Source organism: Panthera leo, chromosome A1 (genome assembly GCF_018350215.1).
Source record: "Panthera leo isolate Ple1 chromosome A1, P.leo_Ple1_pat1.1, whole genome shotgun sequence".
NCBI lineage: Eukaryota > Metazoa > Chordata > Mammalia > Carnivora > Felidae > Panthera > Panthera leo.
This window is the reverse complement of record NC_056679.1, coordinates 69,723,665-69,745,129: the sequence shown is the minus strand read 5'-3', so window position 1 is coordinate 69,745,129 and position 21,465 is coordinate 69,723,665. Positions and strand designations below refer to the sequence as shown.

General features: G+C 41.8%; 1 protein-coding gene across 13 annotated transcripts in view; it reads left to right on the top strand.

Moving 5' to 3' along the window:
• Positions 1-21,465, top strand: part of DOCK9 (dedicator of cytokinesis 9) — a 333,584-nt gene that overhangs the window by 220,016 nt on the left and 92,103 nt on the right. For 6 of the 13 annotated variants that reach the window (XR_006199867.1, XM_042929529.1, XM_042929556.1 and 3 more), the window contains exons 33-38: positions 735-855; positions 6,562-6,695; positions 8,732-8,846; positions 14,281-14,347; positions 16,197-16,244; positions 19,058-19,194. Coding sequence is in view for 12 of the 13 variants with exons in the window: in XM_042929529.1 (XP_042785463.1) it covers positions 735-855; positions 6,562-6,695; positions 8,732-8,846; positions 14,281-14,347; positions 16,197-16,244; positions 19,058-19,194 (622 nt within the window). In the remaining variant the exon portion in view is untranslated. Of the gene's footprint in view, positions 1-734; positions 856-6,561; positions 6,696-8,731; positions 8,847-14,280; positions 14,348-16,196; positions 16,245-19,057; positions 19,195-19,705; positions 19,750-21,465 lie in introns of all 13 variants that reach the window. The other 7 variants (XM_042929595.1, XM_042929573.1, XM_042929604.1 and 4 more) reach the window with 3 other exon arrangements.

Sequence of the window (21,465 nt, the reverse complement as noted above, 5' to 3'; positions counted from 1 at the left end):
GTCCCATTTTTTATACTGTCTGTCCTCTTCTGGACACATCTCCTAAATCAAGGCATGCTGAGATACCCCGTATGTGTAGAATGGGTTCTGTAGTTCCAAAGGGCACTGTCCTTAAATAAAATGCCCCGCACTAATCTCACGCTGTATGTACAACATTGTATTCACACGTGCATCCTCTGAACCTGTCTGCTTTTCTGATCTGGATAAGTCACTCAGGGTATAATGCTATCTCTCTGTACTGCTTCAAACCTGAGAAAATCAGTAAAATCCCTTTTATCACATGACTTCAAAATTAACATAATTCGTCCACTGACTGGGAGTTCACACGAAGCTGCAAGCTTGCAGAGCTTTCCAGTGCTGCTCATTTGGGAGGATTTCCCATGTTCCAGTTAGAAGGGGCATGTGAGGCTTTTTTCCCTGAGGAAGTAACATTCCACAACAATCTAAAGAAATGCTGGGCATCAGAGGTCTGGAAAGGGAACGTGCTAGACATTTGGGGGAAACAAATAGTGACTTTATGGGCCGAGGCTGCGCTGTCCCCAGTTTCGTGCCTGGTCTGCTGCCTCTGCCAACCTCCTCCCTCCGCTGCACGCCAGTGCACCTGCTTCTCCCACGCAGCGTGTCCATCTCGGCCACGTGTCCCCTGCTGGCATGTGCCTTCACACTTCCAAGAGCAGCCAACGACTCTTCTAACGTCGTCTTCAACTATTTCTTTTCCCTCTCCCCTTGGGCAGACTCTGAAGGAGGAATCGCTTCCGCTGCCAGCTGCGAACCCGCTGGTGACTCCACAGAAGCCTGGGATCGCTCTGGACAACAGCCTGCACAAGGACCTGTTCGGCGCCATCTCTGGCATCGGTAACGTTTCGTGCTCTGTTTGCTTCTCCCTGGTCTCATTCTGAAAGCGCCTTCATCCTGCAGTGTGGGAGCCACTCCAACTTTCAAATTAGAACCTTAAAGTCTGAGTTTCTCCCTTGAATGTTCTTCTTCTGGTTTTAATATTTAATGAATGAAACCCCTCAACTCTACACTGAAATACAGACCCTCCAAATTCTCCTGCACTGCAGATTCAGTATACTTAATCACATATCTGTGCTGTTTGCTTTTTGTTTTTGTTAATGCTTAAGTTATCATTTAAAACTTTCAGGGGCACCTGGGTGGCTCAGTCAGTTAAGGATCCGACTCTTGGTATTTGGCTCAGGTCATGATCTCCTGGTTTTGTGGGTTCGAGCCCCGTATGGGGCTCTGTTCTGGCAGCACTGGAGCCTGCTTAGGATTTTCTCTTTCTCTTTCTCTCTGCTGCCTACCCGCCCCCCCCCCCCACCCCAACTCCCACTGTCTCTGTCTCAAAAAAAAAACCCAAAAAACAAAAACTTAAAACTTTCAAATTGGATTATGTTTCTAGAAAAGGAGGATCTTTGCAGATTTTGGGGGGGTGGTGGTGCTGTGGGTAGGATTTATTTGTGGTGATAGTGATTTTGATGAACTATGATAGAATAATTACTGAGGAGATAGTGGTCTCTGGTGAGAATGCAGTTCTAAAATCAGTTTTCTAAAATTGTTTCTAGAAGATTATTTTCTCTCTGACATATTGTAAGAGCCATTCCCATGGAGAAGAAAGCAGCTGGGATAGATCGAGATTCAAACTGAGTAGTTCTGTGTAAGAAAATACCTGAGAAATGTACTTATTTTTTTTATTTATTCATTGTATACGTTGTTTTCTTTTTTATATATAGTTTTTTTTAATTTTATTATTTTTTTTTATAATTTACATCCAAATTAGCATATAGTGCAACAGTGATTTCAGGAGTAGATTCCTTCGTGCCCCTTACCCATTCAGCCCATCCCCCCTCCCACAACCCCTCCAGTAATCCTCAGTTTGTTCTCCATATATATAAGTCTCTTATGTTTTGTCCCCCTCCCTGTTTTTATATTATTTTTGCTTCCCCTCCCTTATGTTCTTCTGTTTTATCCCTGAGAAATGTACTTATTAAAACTCTGACTAACTGAGCACCTGCACCAGCCCCTTCCTAAAGATAATGTTACGAAACATAGATGTGTCTTCGTACCATTGTCACGGATAATCACTTTATTCCGTCTTCATTTCTCTCTTTCACTATGCTTTGAATAAATAAAGCATCCTGCCGTGACCAGTACTGGGAACACCCAGGAAAGGAATTAACTCACAGGACAGAATAAAGGGCAGTCCTCTCAGCAAATTAATTTTCAGGAGTGTAGTTCATTCTAAATTTATGTCTTTACCTTTTGTGTTGATCTTTTAAAAAAAAAAAAAAGTTTATTTATTTTGAGAGAGAGAGAGAAGGGGAGGGGCAGAGAGAGAGGGAGAGAGAATCCGAGCAGGCCCGGTGCTGTCAGCGCAGAGCCCGACTCGGGGCTCAATCCCGTGAACCTCGAGATCATGACCTGAGCTGAAATCAAGAGTCATTCAACTGACTGAGCCACCCAGGTGCCCTTGTGTTTGAGGTGAAGATGCTGTTTCATGTAGATGATGAAACTGAGCAGAACATAAAGTCAGAAACCCCACACCATGCCCAGATTTATCCTACAGTACCCAACCCTTAATCTTATTTATGCTTATGTATGTATTTTTAATTTTTTTAATGTTTATTTTATTTTTGAGACAGAGACACAGAGAGCGAGCAGGGGAGGGGCAGAGAGAGAGAGGGAGACACAGAATCTGAAGCAGGCTCCAGGCTCTGAGCTGTCAGCACAGAGTCCAACGTGGGGCTCGAACTCACAAACTGTAAGATCATGACCTGAGCTGACGTCAGGCGTTTAACCGACTGAGCCACTCAGGCGCCCTATATTTTTCATAGTTATAGTTGTCTCATTAGGTGTCATAAAGATTAAATGAGTTAATTCATGCAGAGTGCTCAGATTAGAGACTGGCATGTGATGTTTGCACTTGCCTCGCTCCTGGGGCCTTCACTCTGTCTTCTTCGCCCTGTTCTGCCCACACACCCAGCCACTGCTTCAGGAGCGGGAAAGGGTCTTTCCTGGGAAGATTTGGTCTGCAAGAGTTCACAGCACTGGCTTTAAAGTCACACAGAGGCGGTTTTGAATCCATACTCTGTCATGTACTAATTGCCCTGGGCACTGTGTCTCTCCTCTTCACCATCAGTGTCCACATCAACAGAGTCGCGGCGAGGGGTGGGAAGCTCATAGATGTGCACAGTGCTCAGCATGGTGACACTCGGTGTTGTCATCTGCCTGCATTATAACAAACACATTTCTTCAATGTCATGCACGCTTTGGGATATACTCTCAGTAGCCAGTTTCAGGACTCTTAGGGCCCAGGAATGTGTTGAAATCTTACCTCCTTGACCAGTACTCTCTAGGATTCAAGACTTTATGGAAATGACCAAACTCGAATGAAGTGACGCTTTGACTCTGCATTTATTCTCCAATTCCGCATTCACCTTGTTAGGGTGTGGGATGCCTTGAGAATGGAAAAATGAGCCATTGGGTATCATTAGCAAGACTCAAATGGCATTAATGACCCTCAGTTGCTCTGTGTTCATGATGAAGTTGTGAAAAGTATTTGAGACTAATTTAATCCCTTTCTCTTTCTTAAATTTAAAGATCTGAATCCACTTTTCATAGCAATTCACCATAACAGACTTACTTATACTCAAGCTTCATGTCTATTACCCCCATCTTTAAATACTTAAATCTTTGTTCCTTATAGGAATGCCTTCCAGAAAAGCCCCCACCTTTGAACTGAGTTTGCTAATTGTTTTCTGGTAGCTTGAGCAACTCTTCTTTTATTCTTCAAGGAGTTTCCAGTTAACTTTAGTCCTAGTACCTATCCTTTGAGAGCAGACTTTCTCCTTACATCTCTATTTAGTAGAAATCCTTGAGAAAGCACCTTCCGCAGTTGTTTTTAAATGCCTTTGGAATGTGGTGCGTGAAGATTTCTAGAACGGATTCATTGCCTGGATGAAAACTGCTCTGAGATTACATTTGCTTTAAATGGTACACATTCTCTGGGTGCCTGGGTGGCTCAGTCAGTTGAGCATCTGACCTGATTTTGGCTCAGGTCATGATCTCATGGTTGTGCGATCAAGTCCCTTGTCAGATTCTGCACTGGGCGTGTAGTCTGCTTGAGATTCTGTCTCTCCCTTTGCCCCTCCCCCAGTTGCACACTCTCTAAAAAAATTAAAATTTTAAAAATAAAATAAAAGACACGCCTCTTAGACTCAGGGTTTCTTTTTCCATCTACTCAGTGTTTTGCACTGGGCTGTCTGTACAAAGAAGACAGAGGTGAATTAAACTTTCCATTTCACTTACATGTTGTTTAAGATTTTTAAAGGTTATGCACTGGACTGAGATATTAAACACACACACATGCACACACACACACACACACACACACACACGCACACACACACACAATGGGAACATAGTTCTACTAAGCATGCTGATTTTGATTTATTGCATTTCCATCTGTTTGCCTTAGATTAGGACTCCGTTTCTGGAACTGATCCTAAAACTCTGGGAATTTAGAGTCTAATTTTGCTTTACTGAGGACCTCTTTCTCATGATCATTATGTTCTACATTAAATATGAAGCCTGGTTATATTAGGAGGACTATAATTAAAATTCAGTCATAATGTGTGTTTTATCTCTAAGTATAGAAAAAGGCTCTAGATTTTTCATAGATTTTTGCCTTTTCCCCATGACAGTCAATCACACAGCTTCTGCTCTGGGATGGGGCAGCGGGGGGCCAATGGTTTACATATTCCAGCCATCACTTGCATGTTCCAATTCCCCTGGCTCTTTTCTTAATTTTAATATGCTGAGTCAGTTTCAGGGATGGCCGTAGTGTCAGGTGAAGGGCGGGATTAACTTAGAAGCAGCTCATTCGGCAGCTCATTTGCATCTGGAAATCTGAAAACCCCGGCCTGTTCCTAGCGTTAGGGAACGGCATCTTCAGCCTAGGTGTGGGAGGCTGTGCTCGCTCATGCAGTGTGCACAACCAGCCAGGCCGTTTGGGTTCAGCACGAATGTGGAAGTTTGACAGTCGTTTTAAATTATGTGAGTGAGGTACTTAAATCTTATCTAAGCAGGAAGTCCATCCATTACTTTTAAAAATTCCATAGTAATGAGGTGTAGGGGCTGATTTCTGCCTTCAAATGCTATTTTTTCACGGATCTCACAAATTTTACTTCTAAGTTAAATTTCATTTCTGCTCGTAACTGTTGCAGAGATTCCCAACCATTCTCAGTTTGCAGCATGCTTACCGTCACAGTGAGTTTTCTATGGAGTCCCCAGGCCAGAATGAAACACCCAGCAGTTCTGTTGATAAGGTGCTTACAGCCAAAAAAACCTAAAAAGGTTTTTTTTTTTAATGTTTATTTATTTATTTTGAGAGAGGACATGAGCTGGGAGGGGCAGAGTAAGGGAAAGAGCAAGAGTCCCAAACAGGCTCCACACTGTCAGCACCGAGTCCTGTGCAGGACTCGATCTCACAAACTGTGAGATCATGATGTGAGCCAAAACCAAGAGTCAGATGCTTAACTGACTGAGCCACTCAGGTGCCCCAAAATAACCTAATAAGTTCTCATATCTGGACAACTTAGTAGGCATTTGAAAAATACATCAATTTAAAGGAAAATCATTTTAATTTTAATAACCACACCACAGCCATTACCAATGGGATGTGTATGCCTGGTAGGCACTGGCCAGCTTCTCAGCTGGAATCAGACTGCTCACCACCATCTTCACGTTCCTGGTCCACAGTGATTTTTCACCCAGTACTTGCTTTTAATCACAGCAGCCGCCAAATACCTAGCTTCACAAAGACACGACATCATCGGAAGGAATGTAGCATGATCTAACATGGAAACTACAGTTTAGCAGATGTCATGTATCACTGTGTTTTTCTTGAAAATGTAAAATATCCCCAGACACCCCTCTGAGTTTCTTAGGTCACCTTAGCACACAGTTTGAATACTGTGGTTTTATTGAATTGGTTTAGTTTTTCGATTTGATAGTTGCAGGTGGATTTGCCTTTTTAATATATATATTTTTTGAGCCTTTATCTCATTCTGAAACCGCGTATGCTCCTTTAGCCTGAAGAAATCAGAGGTGGCTTCTCACAAGCCATGGAACTGATGGTTCCGTCTGAGCGTTTCAGATGATGGTCTGGTTCTTTCTTTATTTTTTTTTAATTTTTTTTAATGTTTATTTATTTTTGAGACAGAGAGAGACACAGCATAAGCAGGGAAGGGGTAGAGAGAGAGGGAGACACAGAATGTGAAGCAGCCTCCAGACTCCTAGCTGTCAGCACAGAGCCCAATGCAGGGCTCGAACTCACGAACCGTGAGATCATGACCTGAGCCAAAGTCAGACGCTTAACCGACTGAGCCACCCAGGCGCCCCATGGTCTGGTTCTTTAAAGGTGAGGTAGTTGAATGCAGTGCTTGAGCCAGCTTCCTAACAGAAGAAACAAGGGCCATAAAAGCAATTTCCCTTAAAGTTCAGCACTTTATTTTGTTCTGTCTCACCATATCTTTGGTCTTGGCTTAAATTTCCCTTTAGCTTCTCCATATACGACGTCAACTCCAAACATCAATAGTGTGAGAAATGCTGATTCGAGAGGATCCCTCATAAGCACAGATTCGGGGAACAGCCTTCCAGAAAGGAATAGTGAGAAAAGCAATTCCCTGGATAAGGTAATTTCTTGTCATCTAACTTAAATATTTCTTAAAACTAATGGATTTAGCACAAAGTAAACCTTGCTTCGTGTTCTAGTGTTCAATAAGTGTGACTTTTTTTTTTTTTTAAGTCCGTTAACCTGGAGTAGATGATCAGAGTATTATCTAAGGATGGAGCCCATTTCCTGAAACCCCAATTCCTGTTTCCAGGAGTTCAGATGAGGGCAGTGTTTATAGTGGAGGACCTTGAGCAAATAGTTTTGGCAGGTTGGACAGGTAGGGAGATCAAAATGCCACTCATTTAAAATGCCCATGGCCTGTGAGAGAATACCATTTATACACAGTTTTCCATACAAATGAGTATTGAGTCCAAAGCCAGCTCCAGAAAAGTTAATTCATCATATAGGTGATTCAGGGGTAAGGCTTTATTGAAAACCGTCTCACACTGGTACCCCCAACACAACGCATCCTCCTCGTATTTAACTTTTTTTTCTTGAAATAACAAGGGTCAAGCTATTTGGAACTTTGTGGGAATGAATAAAGCTTGACTTTAAACCCGGGACAATGGTAGATTGGTTTTGCCTTCGCCACTGTTTTCCTGAGTTATTTCAAGTTCTAGGCAAGCGCACCACTAAACAGGTGAACCGCTTAGGGATGTACTTCTAGCTCTCAGGCACGTGGAAAATCAGGGTTGTAACCATACCTCTACTTCTGTGGCTGGCATTGACACGATTATCCTCCAGTGCCATTCTGTAGAGACGCCAGCATTTCAGTGTGCGTCATGACATACTGACCTTCTCCCTTGACCATGACTTGCCTTCACGTGTAGAGTGAGAAGCTGCTCAGGAGGCATTCCGCTTGCATCATACGCAGTGCTGGAGAGGAGGAAGAGAGCTGCCAGTCAGCCAGGAAAAACCGGGTCACTGTGGATTTTTCCCTTCTAACGATTCCACCTTTGCCAGAGAAAACTCTGCATGCCGCTCCTTCCCTCCCACTGCAAGAAGTCCTGGGTTCTCCTCGTGGCCCTGGCGAAGTGGGTGGGCGAGACGATGCACCCGCACGACACTTTTGCCACTAACTGCACCTGTGTTTCTTCCTATAATAGAAATACTCACACGTGTGTGGTTAGTTAAGCCCATTTATCGTTATTTTTTTTCAATTGCCCCCCAATGCCTTGAATGAAAGATATTTTTAATTGATCTTTCTGCTTTGGTATTTGGCAAAAAAAATAATAATAAAATCCTGATTTCGATTGGAAATGTAACTTTGAAGATTTTAAAATCTCCTGTGTTTTTATCAGGAGATGAGATTCTTGTTCTTTTTTTTTTTTTTTTTTTTTTAACGTGAACCTGCTGTCTAGTGGCAAAACTGCTCTCACCCTGTGCCCTGTGTGTTCGGAAGTTTGCGGTGTTGGGCTAAGCTGGTGAGGGGATGATCTCATCAATTTAGGGTCTTTGGCCACACTCTGCTGAGCTGTCCCTATTTAGCCCTATTGGGTACCTGCCTATCGCTTTTCCCCAAGGGTGCCCCACGTTGTCAGCTGAATGCCAGTGACTCAGCACCAGGCTTTCGTGGCTGGTACACAGGAGCAGGATAGATTTTATTTGCTCCTTCAGCCACTGGCGTTCTCCTGAGGATATGGTTCCCAACCATATCCTGCAGTGTCTTCTGAAGCATCATTTCTGTGTCTGATCCTAGTACGCATACTTTCTGCATGAGATTGTACTTGGCATTTCAGAACTAAGCTGGTAGCCACAACTATAGTTACCCAGTTTGAAAAGTCCGCGCCTTCTGGCTTGTCTCTTAGGAAAGTATGTGAAAGGAGACGAGTCAGAGCTCCTATGCACCAGCACCTGTGTGTGTATTTGGTGAAGGTGTGCCTGTAGTTTGTTGACAAAGTAGTCATACCTTCCAATTTGTGTGATTTGACTCAGTTCTAAGAGTCTTTCTCTTTCAAGGGAGAAAAATGAACCTAGTTTTGTTTTCCCTGTAATGAAGTATAAAAAAATCACCTGTCCTTCCTTTTTTTTTTTTTTTTTTTTTTTTTTTTTAAGCACCAGCAAGGTGGCGCTTTGGGAAATTCTGTGGTTCGCTGTGACAAACTTGACCAGTCTGAGATTAAGAGCCTGCTGATGTGTTTCCTCTACATCTTAAAAAGCATGTCTGATGGTAGGTTAAAAGAAGGATGTCAGTTTTACTTTCTTCGTGTAGTATTTAGTTTAATTTTTAAAACTTGTAATCGCTTGAAAGGATATAAGGATTTAAAAGGCTTTTCTTCCATGTTTGAAATACATGTTAATTTACTAAATGTAGTAGAAATAAAAGTCTTAATTTGGAAAAAGATTTTTACTAATTGTTCTAGAAAGTGAGTTCTAAAATGTGCATGGGCCATTTAAAAATATTTTTTATTAAACTCAGACGTACCATCTTAAATTAAATGAGACAGAAGCAGATAAATGAGGTAGCTTTTGATTTTTTTTTTTTTTTAATTTTATTTGTCCAAACAAACGTACTGGCAACTTGCATAACTTTCTAGTCAGGCTCTTGAATTGGAATATGTAGTATTGGGGGATCTAAGCATCAATTCCATTTAGAGAGTGTGTGACATTCCTGGCTTTAACTGGAAGTGAGATGTGAGTTTTTCTTTTTCTAGTGGAAATAGTAGTATCATAGTAGATTAAGTTTTTTTTTTTTAAGTTTAGTTATTTATTTTTGGAGAGAGCACACATGTGCATGGGTCAAGGAAGGGCAGGGAGATGGAGAGAGAGAGAATCCTAAGAAGTCTCTGTGCTGTCAGTGGGCTTGAATTCATGAACTGTGAGATCATGACCTGGGCTCAAATCAAGAGTCGAGGGGCACCTGGGTGGCTCAGTCAGTTAAGCATCTGACTTCAGCTCCGGTCATGATCTCACAGTTTTTGAGTTCAACCTGACAGTTCAGAGCCTGGAGGCTGTGTCTCCCTCTCCTCCTGACTGAGCTGCCCAGCCACCCCAGTAGGTTAAGTTTCTGAAGGCTTTGACAACCATATTTTTTTTAATAGAATAAAGTTTTAAATATCTGTGATAGACATTTCAACTCTGGTTTTGTCATACAAGCAATCACATGAAATCATGTCATGGTACAAGGTCACATTTCTTAACTTGTTCAAAAATCTTATCCTACTTTCCCTGCAACATATCAGAAAGTTTACTGTGAAGCATATTGAGTGAGCAAAGTCTTTTGAAAACAAAATGTTGAAGGCATCTCGTGCTGCCTGTGTGTGGTGGCAGTAGGTATGGGCGTTAAACACCCAGGGGAAGACATTTCTGCCTAAAAAATAGTATTACTTTGGGGCGCATGGGTGGCTCAGTCGGTTAAGTGGCCGACTTCGGCTCAGGTCATGATCTCGCGGTCCGTGGGTTCGAGCCCCGCGTCGGGCTCTGTGCTGACAGCACAGAGCCTGGAGCCTGTTTCAGATTCTGTGTCTCCCTCTCTGACCCTCCCCTGTTCATGCTCTGTCTCTCCCTGTCTCAAAAATAAATAAAACGTTAAAAAAAATTAAAAAAAAATAGTATTACTTTTATATCAAGCTTCCATTTCCATAGCATTAACAGCCTGACCTTAGTACTCAGATGTTAGGAACAGCATACTGTCCTTAAAGTGCTTCAGGACTGGACTGTTTTATTTTTCCATCACCTTTATTTTAAAATAGCTTTAAATAAACAACAGACAAGATTTTCCTTGAGTGATGACCAAATAGCAAAGCACTGAGCACTTACTCTGATATTTGAGCTATAAAATTGAAATTCTTCCCTTAATATCAAAAGTCCTGAACTTTACATCATGGTGGTGAGTGAATCTTATTAGCCAGCCTTGTAATTCTGTTTTTTTCCTTTGCTGAAAATTTTCTTTAAAACATTTCAAGTTTCAAATAATAAATATGATATATAACCAGAACGGAACTACTTTTTAAAACTAGAGTATCCAAAATTTTGCATCCAAGTGAAAGTTTTCCTTTAAAGTCAGCACTTTGGAAGGCCATGTGCATACTTGAAAAATGCAACCGTCTCTTCAAAAACAGTTTTAGAGCATCTTTTCTAAAAAATTACCTTCAACTTATCAATTTCTTTCCTTTTATAATTTGAACGTTTGTGTGTGTCCTGTTTAAAAAATCCTCATCTACCCCAGAGTTATGAAGATATTCTTCTACATTTTCTTTAAAAGTGGTTATTTTATTTAAACTTTCACATTGAAATCTTAGTGTCTACCTGGACTTGATTCTTGTGTATGGTATGGGGTGGGGGAGAAATTGCCTTTGGAGTATTCTGCCAGACAGACAACCACAGTCAACTGTGTAACTCTATCTATAGCTACTCTTCTCCTTATTCCACATTCAAGGAGCACCTTCTATATGTTGGGCCCTTCCCTCCTTCATAGAGGTTAGTTGTCCTCCCCCCTTTCCTTGGCCAGTAGCCTCAGCCTCAGCCTCAGCCAATAGCCAAAAGGAAAGGCAGCTTGGTGCCTCTTGGCTAGCCAGCCGGTTTTGTCTGATATGTGCTGGGGTTACCAAAAATGTCTGCAGGTTGACCCTGAGAGCCACCCTCCCCCTCCTCCCATGTTCACTTGGCTCTTTGGGTTCTCACCACATGAGGATGGTCAACCTCAAGTAACCAGACTCTGTCCCTCTGGAATCTAAACTCAGAATCCCTGAACCAACCTACTCATTTTACTTGTCTAGTAGACTAAACATGGCTTTTTTAAAAATTAATTTTATTTATTTAAGTAATCTCTGTATCCAGCATGGTGCTTGAACTCAAGCCCCTGAGATCAAGAGTCACATACTCCTTCGACTGAGCCAGCCCAGGCACCCCTTAACGTGGCTTTTAAAATTAGGTGTACTTGGGGCACCTGGATGGCTCAGTTGGTTGAGCGTTCAACTCTTGATTTTGGCTTAGGTCACGATCTCATGGTTTGTGGGATCAAGCCCTATGTCAGACTACAGACAACGTGAAGCCAGCTTGGGATTCTCTGCCCCTCCCCTGCTTGCACCCTCTGTCTCGTTCTCAAAATAGATAAATAAACATTTAAAAAAAACCATGAAAGTCAGGTATACTTGATTTAAATCCCCATCCCACCATGATTCTTCAAGTTGATAATTGGGAGAATTACTTGACTTCTCTAAGCCTTCATTAGTTTATCTATAAATTGGAATTCTTCCTCTGGCCATGGTGAGAATTCAGATTTGATAGGTATGCAATCATGAGACCACCCAGGAGAGAGCCCACAAGAGAACAGAGTCGCAATATATATATATATATATATATATATATATATATATATATATATATATATATATATATATATATATATCTCCCATGGCTTCCCCTGCCTGTCACCATTCTAGACAAGTGTGGAGTAAAAAGTCTGCGGCCATGCATCTTCAGGAGCCATCAGCATCTTTGCAGACATGCTCTCTCTCACCTCAGGACCCAAGACTCCCTGGCTTTTTTTCCTGAGAGAAATCTCTTCACCAATTTCCCAACCGAGACAAAATATAAGAAAGAAGCAAAAGTGTTTGGGGCTCCTGGGTGGCTTAGTCGGTTAAGTTTCTGACTTTGACTCAGATCTTGATCTCACAGTTTGTGAGTTCAGGTGCCATGTCAGGCTCTCTGCTGTCCACACAGAGCCCAGAGCCTGCTTCAGATCCTTTCATCCCCTCCTCTTTCTCTCCCCTTCCCCCACTCATGTTCTTGCACTCTCTCTCTCAAAAATAAACAGTAAAAAAAAGAATGCAAACGTGTTTAACTATCCAATGATAACACTCTTTGTGCAATGCTAAAAAGCTAAGGGTCATACACAGAGAATGCTTCCTATAAATATATTTATAGGATTTGCCTTCACTAAAAATATGCCAGGTCATCTTGATGCAGAGCAGGTATGAGTGTGACTTCTTAATTGAGAGGATACTGAATCATCATGCTGAGAAACAGGAAATTGCATACATTGCATGTTTGGAAAACTATTTGGCAATATCTGTCAAAATTTTAAATGCACATAACATTTGACATGGCTGTTTCACTTCTAGAATATTTGTCCTATGGATGTAGTTGGACAAGTATGCAAACATCCATGTAAAAGGATGTTCTTCAAACCATAATATAAGGTGGCAAAAGATTAGGGAGAAAAAAACAAGTAAATATCTATCAGTAAGGGACTGGCTAACTCAATCACAGTGCTTTCATGGAGAGGAATATGATGCAACTTGGAAAAGATTGGAATTGATCTAGACTATGTTGTTGAATTAAAACCCAAAGGAGAAACAGTGTGTGCAGCATGTATGCCTCCATTTCTGCATGTATGTGCTAGGAAGAGGGTACTGAAGTACATACAAGAATTTTCAACAGATTCCTTACTGGAGAGAGATTGTGTAGTAAGCAAAGAGAGGGGCTAACTTGAGATTATATGCCTACTTGTATTCTTTGAAAGTTCTGGTCCATTTAAGAGCACATTATATATAACTTAAATGTGTACTATAGAGGAAACTGGGTGGCTGAGTCGTTTGAACATCCAACTCTTGATTTTAGCTCAGGTCGTGATCCCAGCATTGTGGGATCAAGCCCTGTGTCAGGCTCAGTGTGGAGCCTGCTTAAAACTTTCTCTCTCTCTCTGCCCCTCTCCCTCACTCGTGCTCTCTCTCTCAAATGAAAAAAAAAGGGATGTGAGGGTTATCTGGCTGTGACATCTGTCACCCCATTGATCGCCAGGATTGATTTGGCCAATCTGGCTGGCTAGGTGGGTGTCCCCTTCCTCCCTCCCTGCTCCATGTGTGTCCCTCCCAAAGCTGTGCGCTTGGTCAAAGAGGATGACCCTCCCTGACAGAGGAGGACCATTCTTGGGTCAAAGGTATATGATAGCTGTTCTTCCCTGCTGGAACCTCCAGACAAGCTCTCAAGGTCTATTTGTGGGAGAATGTAGGACAGTCCAGCTTCCAAGACTCCAGACACATCCAAATGAGGTGCTGCACATGGAAGTCAACCTTTGGGGGGGAAAAAAAAAAAAAAAAAATATATATATATATATATATATATATATATATATATATATATATACACACACACACACACACACACACACACACACACACACGTGTGTGTGTGTGTGTGTGTGTGTGTGTGTACTATATGGTGCTGAGTGATGCAGGATGAGGTTAAAGTTCAGTTATTTTTTTTAAGTTTTTATTTATTTATTTTGAGAGAGACTGATAGCACAAGTGGGGGCAGGGCAGAGAGAGAGGGTGAGAAAGAATCCCAAGCAGGTTCCACACTGTCAGCACAGAGCCCAGTGCGGGAATCGAACTCAGGAAACCGTGAGATCATGACCTGAGCTGAAACCAAGAGTCAGACACTTAACCGACTGAGGCACCCAGGTGCTCCCACATGTAGCTTCTTTAAATTGAATGTGCATGTTGTATATGTTACCGGTATAGATGGGTCACTGTGGTTTGTTCTTTGATTAGCTGTAAAAGCAGGAGGGTTTGGGGGTTTATGCTCCAAAATCTTTTCACCGTCCCCTAATGCATGTAATACACATCGTGATTCTGACCAAATTAATGTTTATCTTCTAGATGCTTTGTTTACGTATTGGAACAAGGCTTCAACATCTGAACTTATGGATTTTTTTACAATATCTGAGTGAGTAGTTTCGTTTTCCTTATTGATATTTTTTTAATCTTTATTTTTCCTGGCTGATTAAGAGGTTGTGAGCAATACGATGTAGTTGAACCTGGAATGCTGTATACTCACACTTAGTTTTGAGCTCTTTCTCCTGGACCCGACCCCAGCACTTGCTCTCAGGAGCACATGACTCAGTGGGCAGTGACCAAACCTGAATTATTAGAGATATTGTTGTTACAGATGAGAGCTAACTGTGTGTATAAGCCATTTTAATAAGATAGCACAATTTATTAGCCGAATTGGGTGGATGCTACATTTCTAAATTGAATCTAATTTAGCTCAAGCAGTTGTGAAAATTGAGACAGAAAAATAACTATGATTTTGAAATATAAGTGAAATCTCACATTTTATCTATATTATCTCATTTTATCTCTTTAATTTACATTTCTGATTTCCTTTAAACTCTACTTTAAAAAACACAGATTCACAGTCCCTTGTCCAAATGATTTTCCAAATCCAGAATTTATTAGATTTTTAGAAAATGTACATATACAGCATATTCTGTAACACCCCAGCGGGGTCTCAGACAGCACCCCACAATTAAACACATTATTGCTTCTGCAGTAAAAAAACTGTTTCTGCAGTACAATGATTGTTCACAATAATGGGGTAAGTTATAACTATAAGTAGCTTTAGATCTTTTTAGTTGGGGTCATGATTTTGCTGCAAATATATTTGCATAAACTCAGGTGGAAACCTATGGTGTTCAGAACTTTGTGCCTTTTGGATTGTGGCCTTGGTTCATAGTCTCGTGATTGTTCTCTCTGCTGAGTTAAAGGTGGGAGAGACAGATGGGATTCAGCACCAGAAGAACTTACTGGACATTATTGTGGCTGCTTGTTATTAAATACATGATTTTTAAAACTATCAGTGTTGTGGATATACTACAACAAACCAAAAAACTGGATACTGGGTGTCTGTAAGGGACTAGTCCATTTACAAAAGCCAAAAGAGGGAGCTCCTTCCTCAGAGGACAAATACGCAGTTTAGAAGAGTGCACCAGTGTCTAGGTTTTCCATCCTGATTTCTTTTTTTTTTTTTTTAATTTTTTTCAATGTTTATTTATTTTTGAGAGAGACAGATACAGAGACCGAGCATGAGCGGGGGAGGGGCAGAGAGAGAGGGAGACACAGAATCCGAAGCAGGCTCCAGGCTCCAAGCTGTCAGCACAGAGCCTGATGTAGGGCGTGAACCCATGAAGTGAGAGATCATGACCTGAGCCGAAGTCAGACGCTTAAGTGACTGAGCCCCCCCCAGGCGCCCCTCCGTTGTGATTTCTATGGCAAACTGCCTGAGTCAGCATCCAGACCCTGAGTCTGTGGACAGCCCTGTTGGTCCCAGACTCTCTGTGGCTCTGACCATGCAGCACAGTACCGACAGCAGCACAACAAGGGTAGGTTAGTAACCGTCTCTGGGCGAGAGGGACCTTCCTGAGAATTTCTGAGCCCCAGAAGCAAGAGGCTAGTGGTAGGTGTAAGAGTTTAGTAAATGTTCTTGTTGATGGGTTTTTTTTTTTTAATTCTTTTTTAGATGTTTTTATTTATTTTTGAAGGAGAGACAGAGCATGAGCTGGGGAGGAACAGAGAGAGAGGGAGACATAGAATTTGAAGCAGGCTCCAGGCTCTAAGCTGTCAGCACAGAGCCCGATGCGGGGCTCGAACTCACGAGCTATGAGATCATGACCTGAGCTGAAGTCAGATGCTTAACTGACTGAGCCACCCAGGCGCCCCTGATGGGTTTAACTAAAACAACGTATTGACGACAGTTATTTTCCCGTTTTCCTAATAATCTTTCATCCCGTCTGCAGAGTCTGCTTGCACCAGTTCCAGTACATGGGGAAGCGATACATAGCCAGGTACTGTGGGGGTTTGGTCTGAACTGTGTATCATTCTCCGTGTCACTTGGATCTGAATGTGTGGGAATCGTCATCTGTGATGATTGGCAGTTGGAATTCTCATAAACAGCCGTGATGTCTTTGGATTGCTGCCATCAAATCTGGTAGCATCTTCCGCCTACATTCCCACACTCCTTCTGTCTCATTTTGCCTCATGCACATCTCTTGGAAGGATTTCCCTTCATGGCCTGCTGCTGCTCTCGTACACTTCCTTCCAAGTTCTACCCCCCACCCCCGCCATGTTCTCTTCCTTCCATGTCCCCTTTCTCTTCTCCCAGCCCCTCCTGGTGTGTCTCCTTGCTCTTTTCTTCTTCTTCAGTGGTTTCCCTTTCCCTGTTTGACTTTCAAAGGTCATTTTTTACCATTCCTTCTCCCGACTACAAAGATGTTAATTTCTCATATAACCACTCCCTTTTTTAAAAATTTTATTAAATGCTTATTCTTTTATTTTGAGAGAGAGAGACAGACAGAGTGCAAGCAGGGGAGGGGCAGAGAGAGAGGGAGACACAGAATCGGAAGCAGGCTCCAGGCTCCGAGCTGTCAGCACAGAGCCCGACGCGGGGCTCAAACTCATGAACCACGAGATCATGACCTAAACCGAAGTCAGACATTTACGTGACTGAGCCACCCAGGTGCGCCCCACCTTTTTTTCTTAATGAAAGAGTGTTTTCAGTCCATCTCAGATTTGTTTAGACTTCCACAAAAACCATCTCTAAAATTTTTTTCTCCAACTAAGCTGACCATGCTCTACTGTTGTCCGGCCGGGGCTTTTTGCTGAGTATCATACATCCTCATTGCCCTGCCCCACACCATACTCTCAGATCCATCCTGAACTCGAGGAGAGCTGGAAACTCTGCTCAGAGACAGCCACGCAGGTCCTTCTTGGAAGCATTTCCTCAGAGCACATCTTGTCATTACCAAGTTCTTACTCCCGCCCTATACCCACTCTCAGTGTGTCTGTGTTTGTTTTTGTCTGTGTTGCGTATTCCGTGATAAAAGTATCCTATTTTTCTATTGTTACTGTTTTTAGCAGCTTATTTAAAGTAAACATATTTACATTGTAAGAAAAACTTTAAAATTTAGTAGTAATTGAGGGTTTTTTCTCTTATCTATGATTCTGTTTTACAGCAATGAAATGGGAAAGAGATTTTTAAGAACTGTTTGAATGTGAAGATTTTACTTTTTATGTTAACATTGTTCTTTTCTTGGGATATTTTAGAAATTTCCAGAATTATGTTTTATGTTCATTGAAAGGTTGTGGTTTTTTTTTTAAAGAAAACTTAGCATATTTTATTCTTTTATCCTATTAATATTTTTTATTTTTAACTGAAATGCAGCGGCACTTACAAGTTCTCTAATTTTAGCTGTTATTTTTTATCGTAACAGTAATTTTTACTGTTTTGAGTACCAAAAAGCAAGTATATACAAGGTGACCTTATACAGTAATGCCTCCCACCTTGATTTTATTCGCTTTGACTTTGTCCCGTGAAAATGGGCAGACACATATATTGCTGGCACTGTGCCCAGCAAGCTTCACAGCCTCCTTGAAGTAACTGTCACCTACATCACAAGATGGCATTTGGAGAGTGTTGTGCAAAATAGGATGAAATGCCACAGAACTGAACATGGTGAATGTGGGAAGCCGAAGATTTCTGTCCCAACAAAATATTTTAGAATTGGGTTTTGTGTAACTGTTAACTTGTAATGGCTGTAAATTTAATTAAGAAAAAAAAAAAAAAGGTCTTCTGACTTCATAAGCACCCTGTATATATTTGCATATAGAAGTATGCTTCCTCGGACTATCCTAAAACCAGATGGGCATAGGAAGGCAGGAGTGGAAGGTAGTGTTACTTGTTACGTGCCCTGTGGCGAGCTGTGTGCCCTGCCCTATGGAAAATTTTGCCATGGTCTCTGCTACACGTGAAAAAGGTCCTGAGCAGTAGTGTAAACGCTCTCGGTGTCTGCTCTCCGTGGCAGTCCGGTCTGATGACTACTGTGCCTTCTCATCACGTCAGTCTGAAATCACCCAGCAGCATGTTGCCCGATGACGCTCCGTGCATGCCCTGTCCTACTCCACACAATAACACAGGGAGGGAGACCGTTGGCTACGGGATGGGCGACAGGTGTCATTCCAGCACGGGTCTCATTTTTCATCTGCTCTGGTGATGGTACACAGTAGGAAGTTTAGCTGTTTGATTGCTAACCCAGATCACTTTTCTATTTTCTTTACTTGACTGCTGACAAGTTTAACAAAGTGTGTGGCTCTTCTCCTTCCTGCCTGGGTAAGAATAAAGGTGTTAAAACCGCCTCATATAATCCTTCTCATTGCATGTTTGTTCTCTGCTTCTTCCAATGCATTATTTTTATTAAAGATTTTTTTTTTTTTTTTTTTTTTTTTTTGCTTTTTAATAACCTATTTAACCCGAAAAGGTTCGTGGTGTTTGGCAGTTGTCAGAACGCTAATCTTTAGCACCACCTCAGACAGATGCTCAAATTTTTTAAAAGCAGCATCTCTAAAGTACTTTCTAGAACTGGAAAGTTCCTTGCTTCAGCTTGGTTTTTGCTTCTTTGTCGTCAGGTGCTTTGCTGTGAACCCTTTTAGAGCTGAGGCCTGTGTGTGCGTCTCTGGCTCCTCTGGCCCCAGAAGGCTGCGCTGCACGTGGCTGGCGTGTGGCCGTCCCTTGTGCTGTGTCCTGGCCTCACTAACCCTCCTCGTCCTGCTGCAGTGTAACAAGTCTAACTTTTGCTTCTATCCCATTTCACTCATGTTGCAGGAACCAGGAGGGGTTGGGACCCATAGTTCATGATCGAAAGTCTCAGACATTGCCTGTTTCCCGTAACAGAACAGGAATGATGCATGCCAGATTGCAGCAGCTGGGCAGCCTGGATAACTCTCTCACTTTTAACCACAGTAAGTCCCATGACATGCCATCGTAACAGCCAGCCATCTCATGTGACACCTCAGAGGGGAGAGCCCCAGGCCGCACTGCGCCACATCACCAACCTGACTTTTCTTCCAGCTCAGAGCAAGTGGGATGAAGAGTTCATGGCGAAATCCCCTTCTTTGGAGGAGAGTGACATAATGCGGAACGTGGTCAGCTACGGCATTAGACCTGAAAGTGTCCCAACCCCTCCGTTCAGTATTTTTTAACGTAAAATTTGGCAGGTTTGACAGCCAAACATTCTCTTGCTGTTTTTAACTTAATACTTGCATTTTCCCTCTGGAAGTCCTGAGGGCATCTGGAACAGGTCCCTTTCACTCTTCTGAGCCCATGCATGTAACTGATCACGTGTCCACATTCTGACATTCCAGCTTTGAATGTATGTTAATCCTTAAACTGCTGTGAAAACATAAAGCCCATGAATCAATTTGTGAGGGTGTGGAAAAGCCAATAACAAAGTGACTTTTTCTGTGTTTTCAGTGTGAGAAAGATATCAAGTGTGCTTGGAATTTCTGTAGACAATGGTAAGATTTAATCAGGTTGGAGTCTGCTTATGAGGCCGCTTCACTTGCAAACTGAGACCTTTTCGTTCATCTTGCCTTCCTAACTTTGGGGCTTTCTAACTTCACAGTAGAGATTCTACCAAAAAGGGGGAGCATAGTTTTAATTTACTTTTTTCAAATCATCAGAGGGGACATGGCGTCATGTACTAGGTCTAGAAACATGTGCATGTTTCATCTTTCTAAGGGTTTCTCAAAGCAGAAAACCTAAAAGAATATCAGCCATGCAGTATTTTAAAAACTAATGGCGATCATTTATAATAAATACCATTTCTGTTAGTGACATGTTCTCTGAATTGTTTCATCTTTTCTCCAGGTATAATGCAGCTAGTTGTTTAATCTAGACGATTACTTGTTCTCATTCCATGTCTTTAATGTAGTTATTAATTAATATCTTCTCATCATTTCTAATCATAGGAATTGCACTCATTGTGATCTTCATACCTCTTTCTTAATATAGGCTAAGAGTAAAGACAATATTCTCAATACTTTAAGTTGGTAGTAGTTCAGAGTAAGAAGGCCAAGGAATCGAAATATATAACAGCTGTCCCCTCTTCTACCCCAACGAAGTTAAATGCAATGGGCATAGACTCTCTATAAAATTCTAAGCTTAATATAGATCCGTATTATGTTTGCCTGCCACACACTGAATTGGTAGCTTTCAAGAGCTAGTTCTGAGTCCTATACTCAGCTGCAGGACATATGTTAGTAACACATCTAAGGCCACAGCACTTCATTTTTTCACCTCTTGTCTGTTAGGGCTTTTTCTAGCTCTGTAGCCAAGGGGTTGAAACAAACAAAACAAAAAATTTTGTTGTTTTTCGTTTTCATTCCCATTTAGCAAACAGAAATTAAATTCCCATTGTTCTGCAGAAGTTGCTACACGGCCTTTGTGCAGATTATAACACAGGGACTACCTCACCATCAGTTGAAATAAATACTTAAACTTTAAAGCACTTTAAAAAATAAATCAACAGACCAAGTCCCCACCTCCAAAGAATCATTCAGGAAACACAGAAAACAAAAGTCAAGTGAATGATCGGCACATGAATAAATAACCTTAATCCACTAAGAACTACGGCAGCTTCTCCCACTGCAAACAGATTTTGCAATGGTGGCTTGAATTGGAGGGGAGAGACAGCTGGCTGTGTTTTGCAGCCAAGGACCATATTGCTAACGTGGTTGATATCCATCCTCTCTTCCTGCTACCCACGGAGAGCCCGTCCTTCCTGCCTCTCTCCTCTTTGTTCCCATAGTTTCTGCTTCAGTCAGTTTTCAGTGACACCATCCTCCACCAGAGCTTCTCCTTCTGCCTTCCCAATAAACAGTGTGTAACTGATTCTTTGAGCCTTCTCCTGTATTCCTACAATTCCTGCTCATCCCAAATTGGTTCTGGTGTCTCACAGTCCTTGCATCTTCTTCAAGAACTCAGTCTTCATTCACATCTCTAAATCTGATGATGTATTTGGGTGGTGTCAGCCTTTCCCTCTGTTAGCTTTTTGAGCTCCAAATTGTCAGTTTGCCCAGAAGCCACAGAGAAGTATGTGCTATATGTATACATGTGTATGTGTGTGAGCATGTATATGTATATATACGTACATGATTATTTTCACACCTGTACCTGGGTGTTCTGTGGGAAGTCTGTAGGTATATATGTCTTCCTAAAAAATTCTTCTTTAA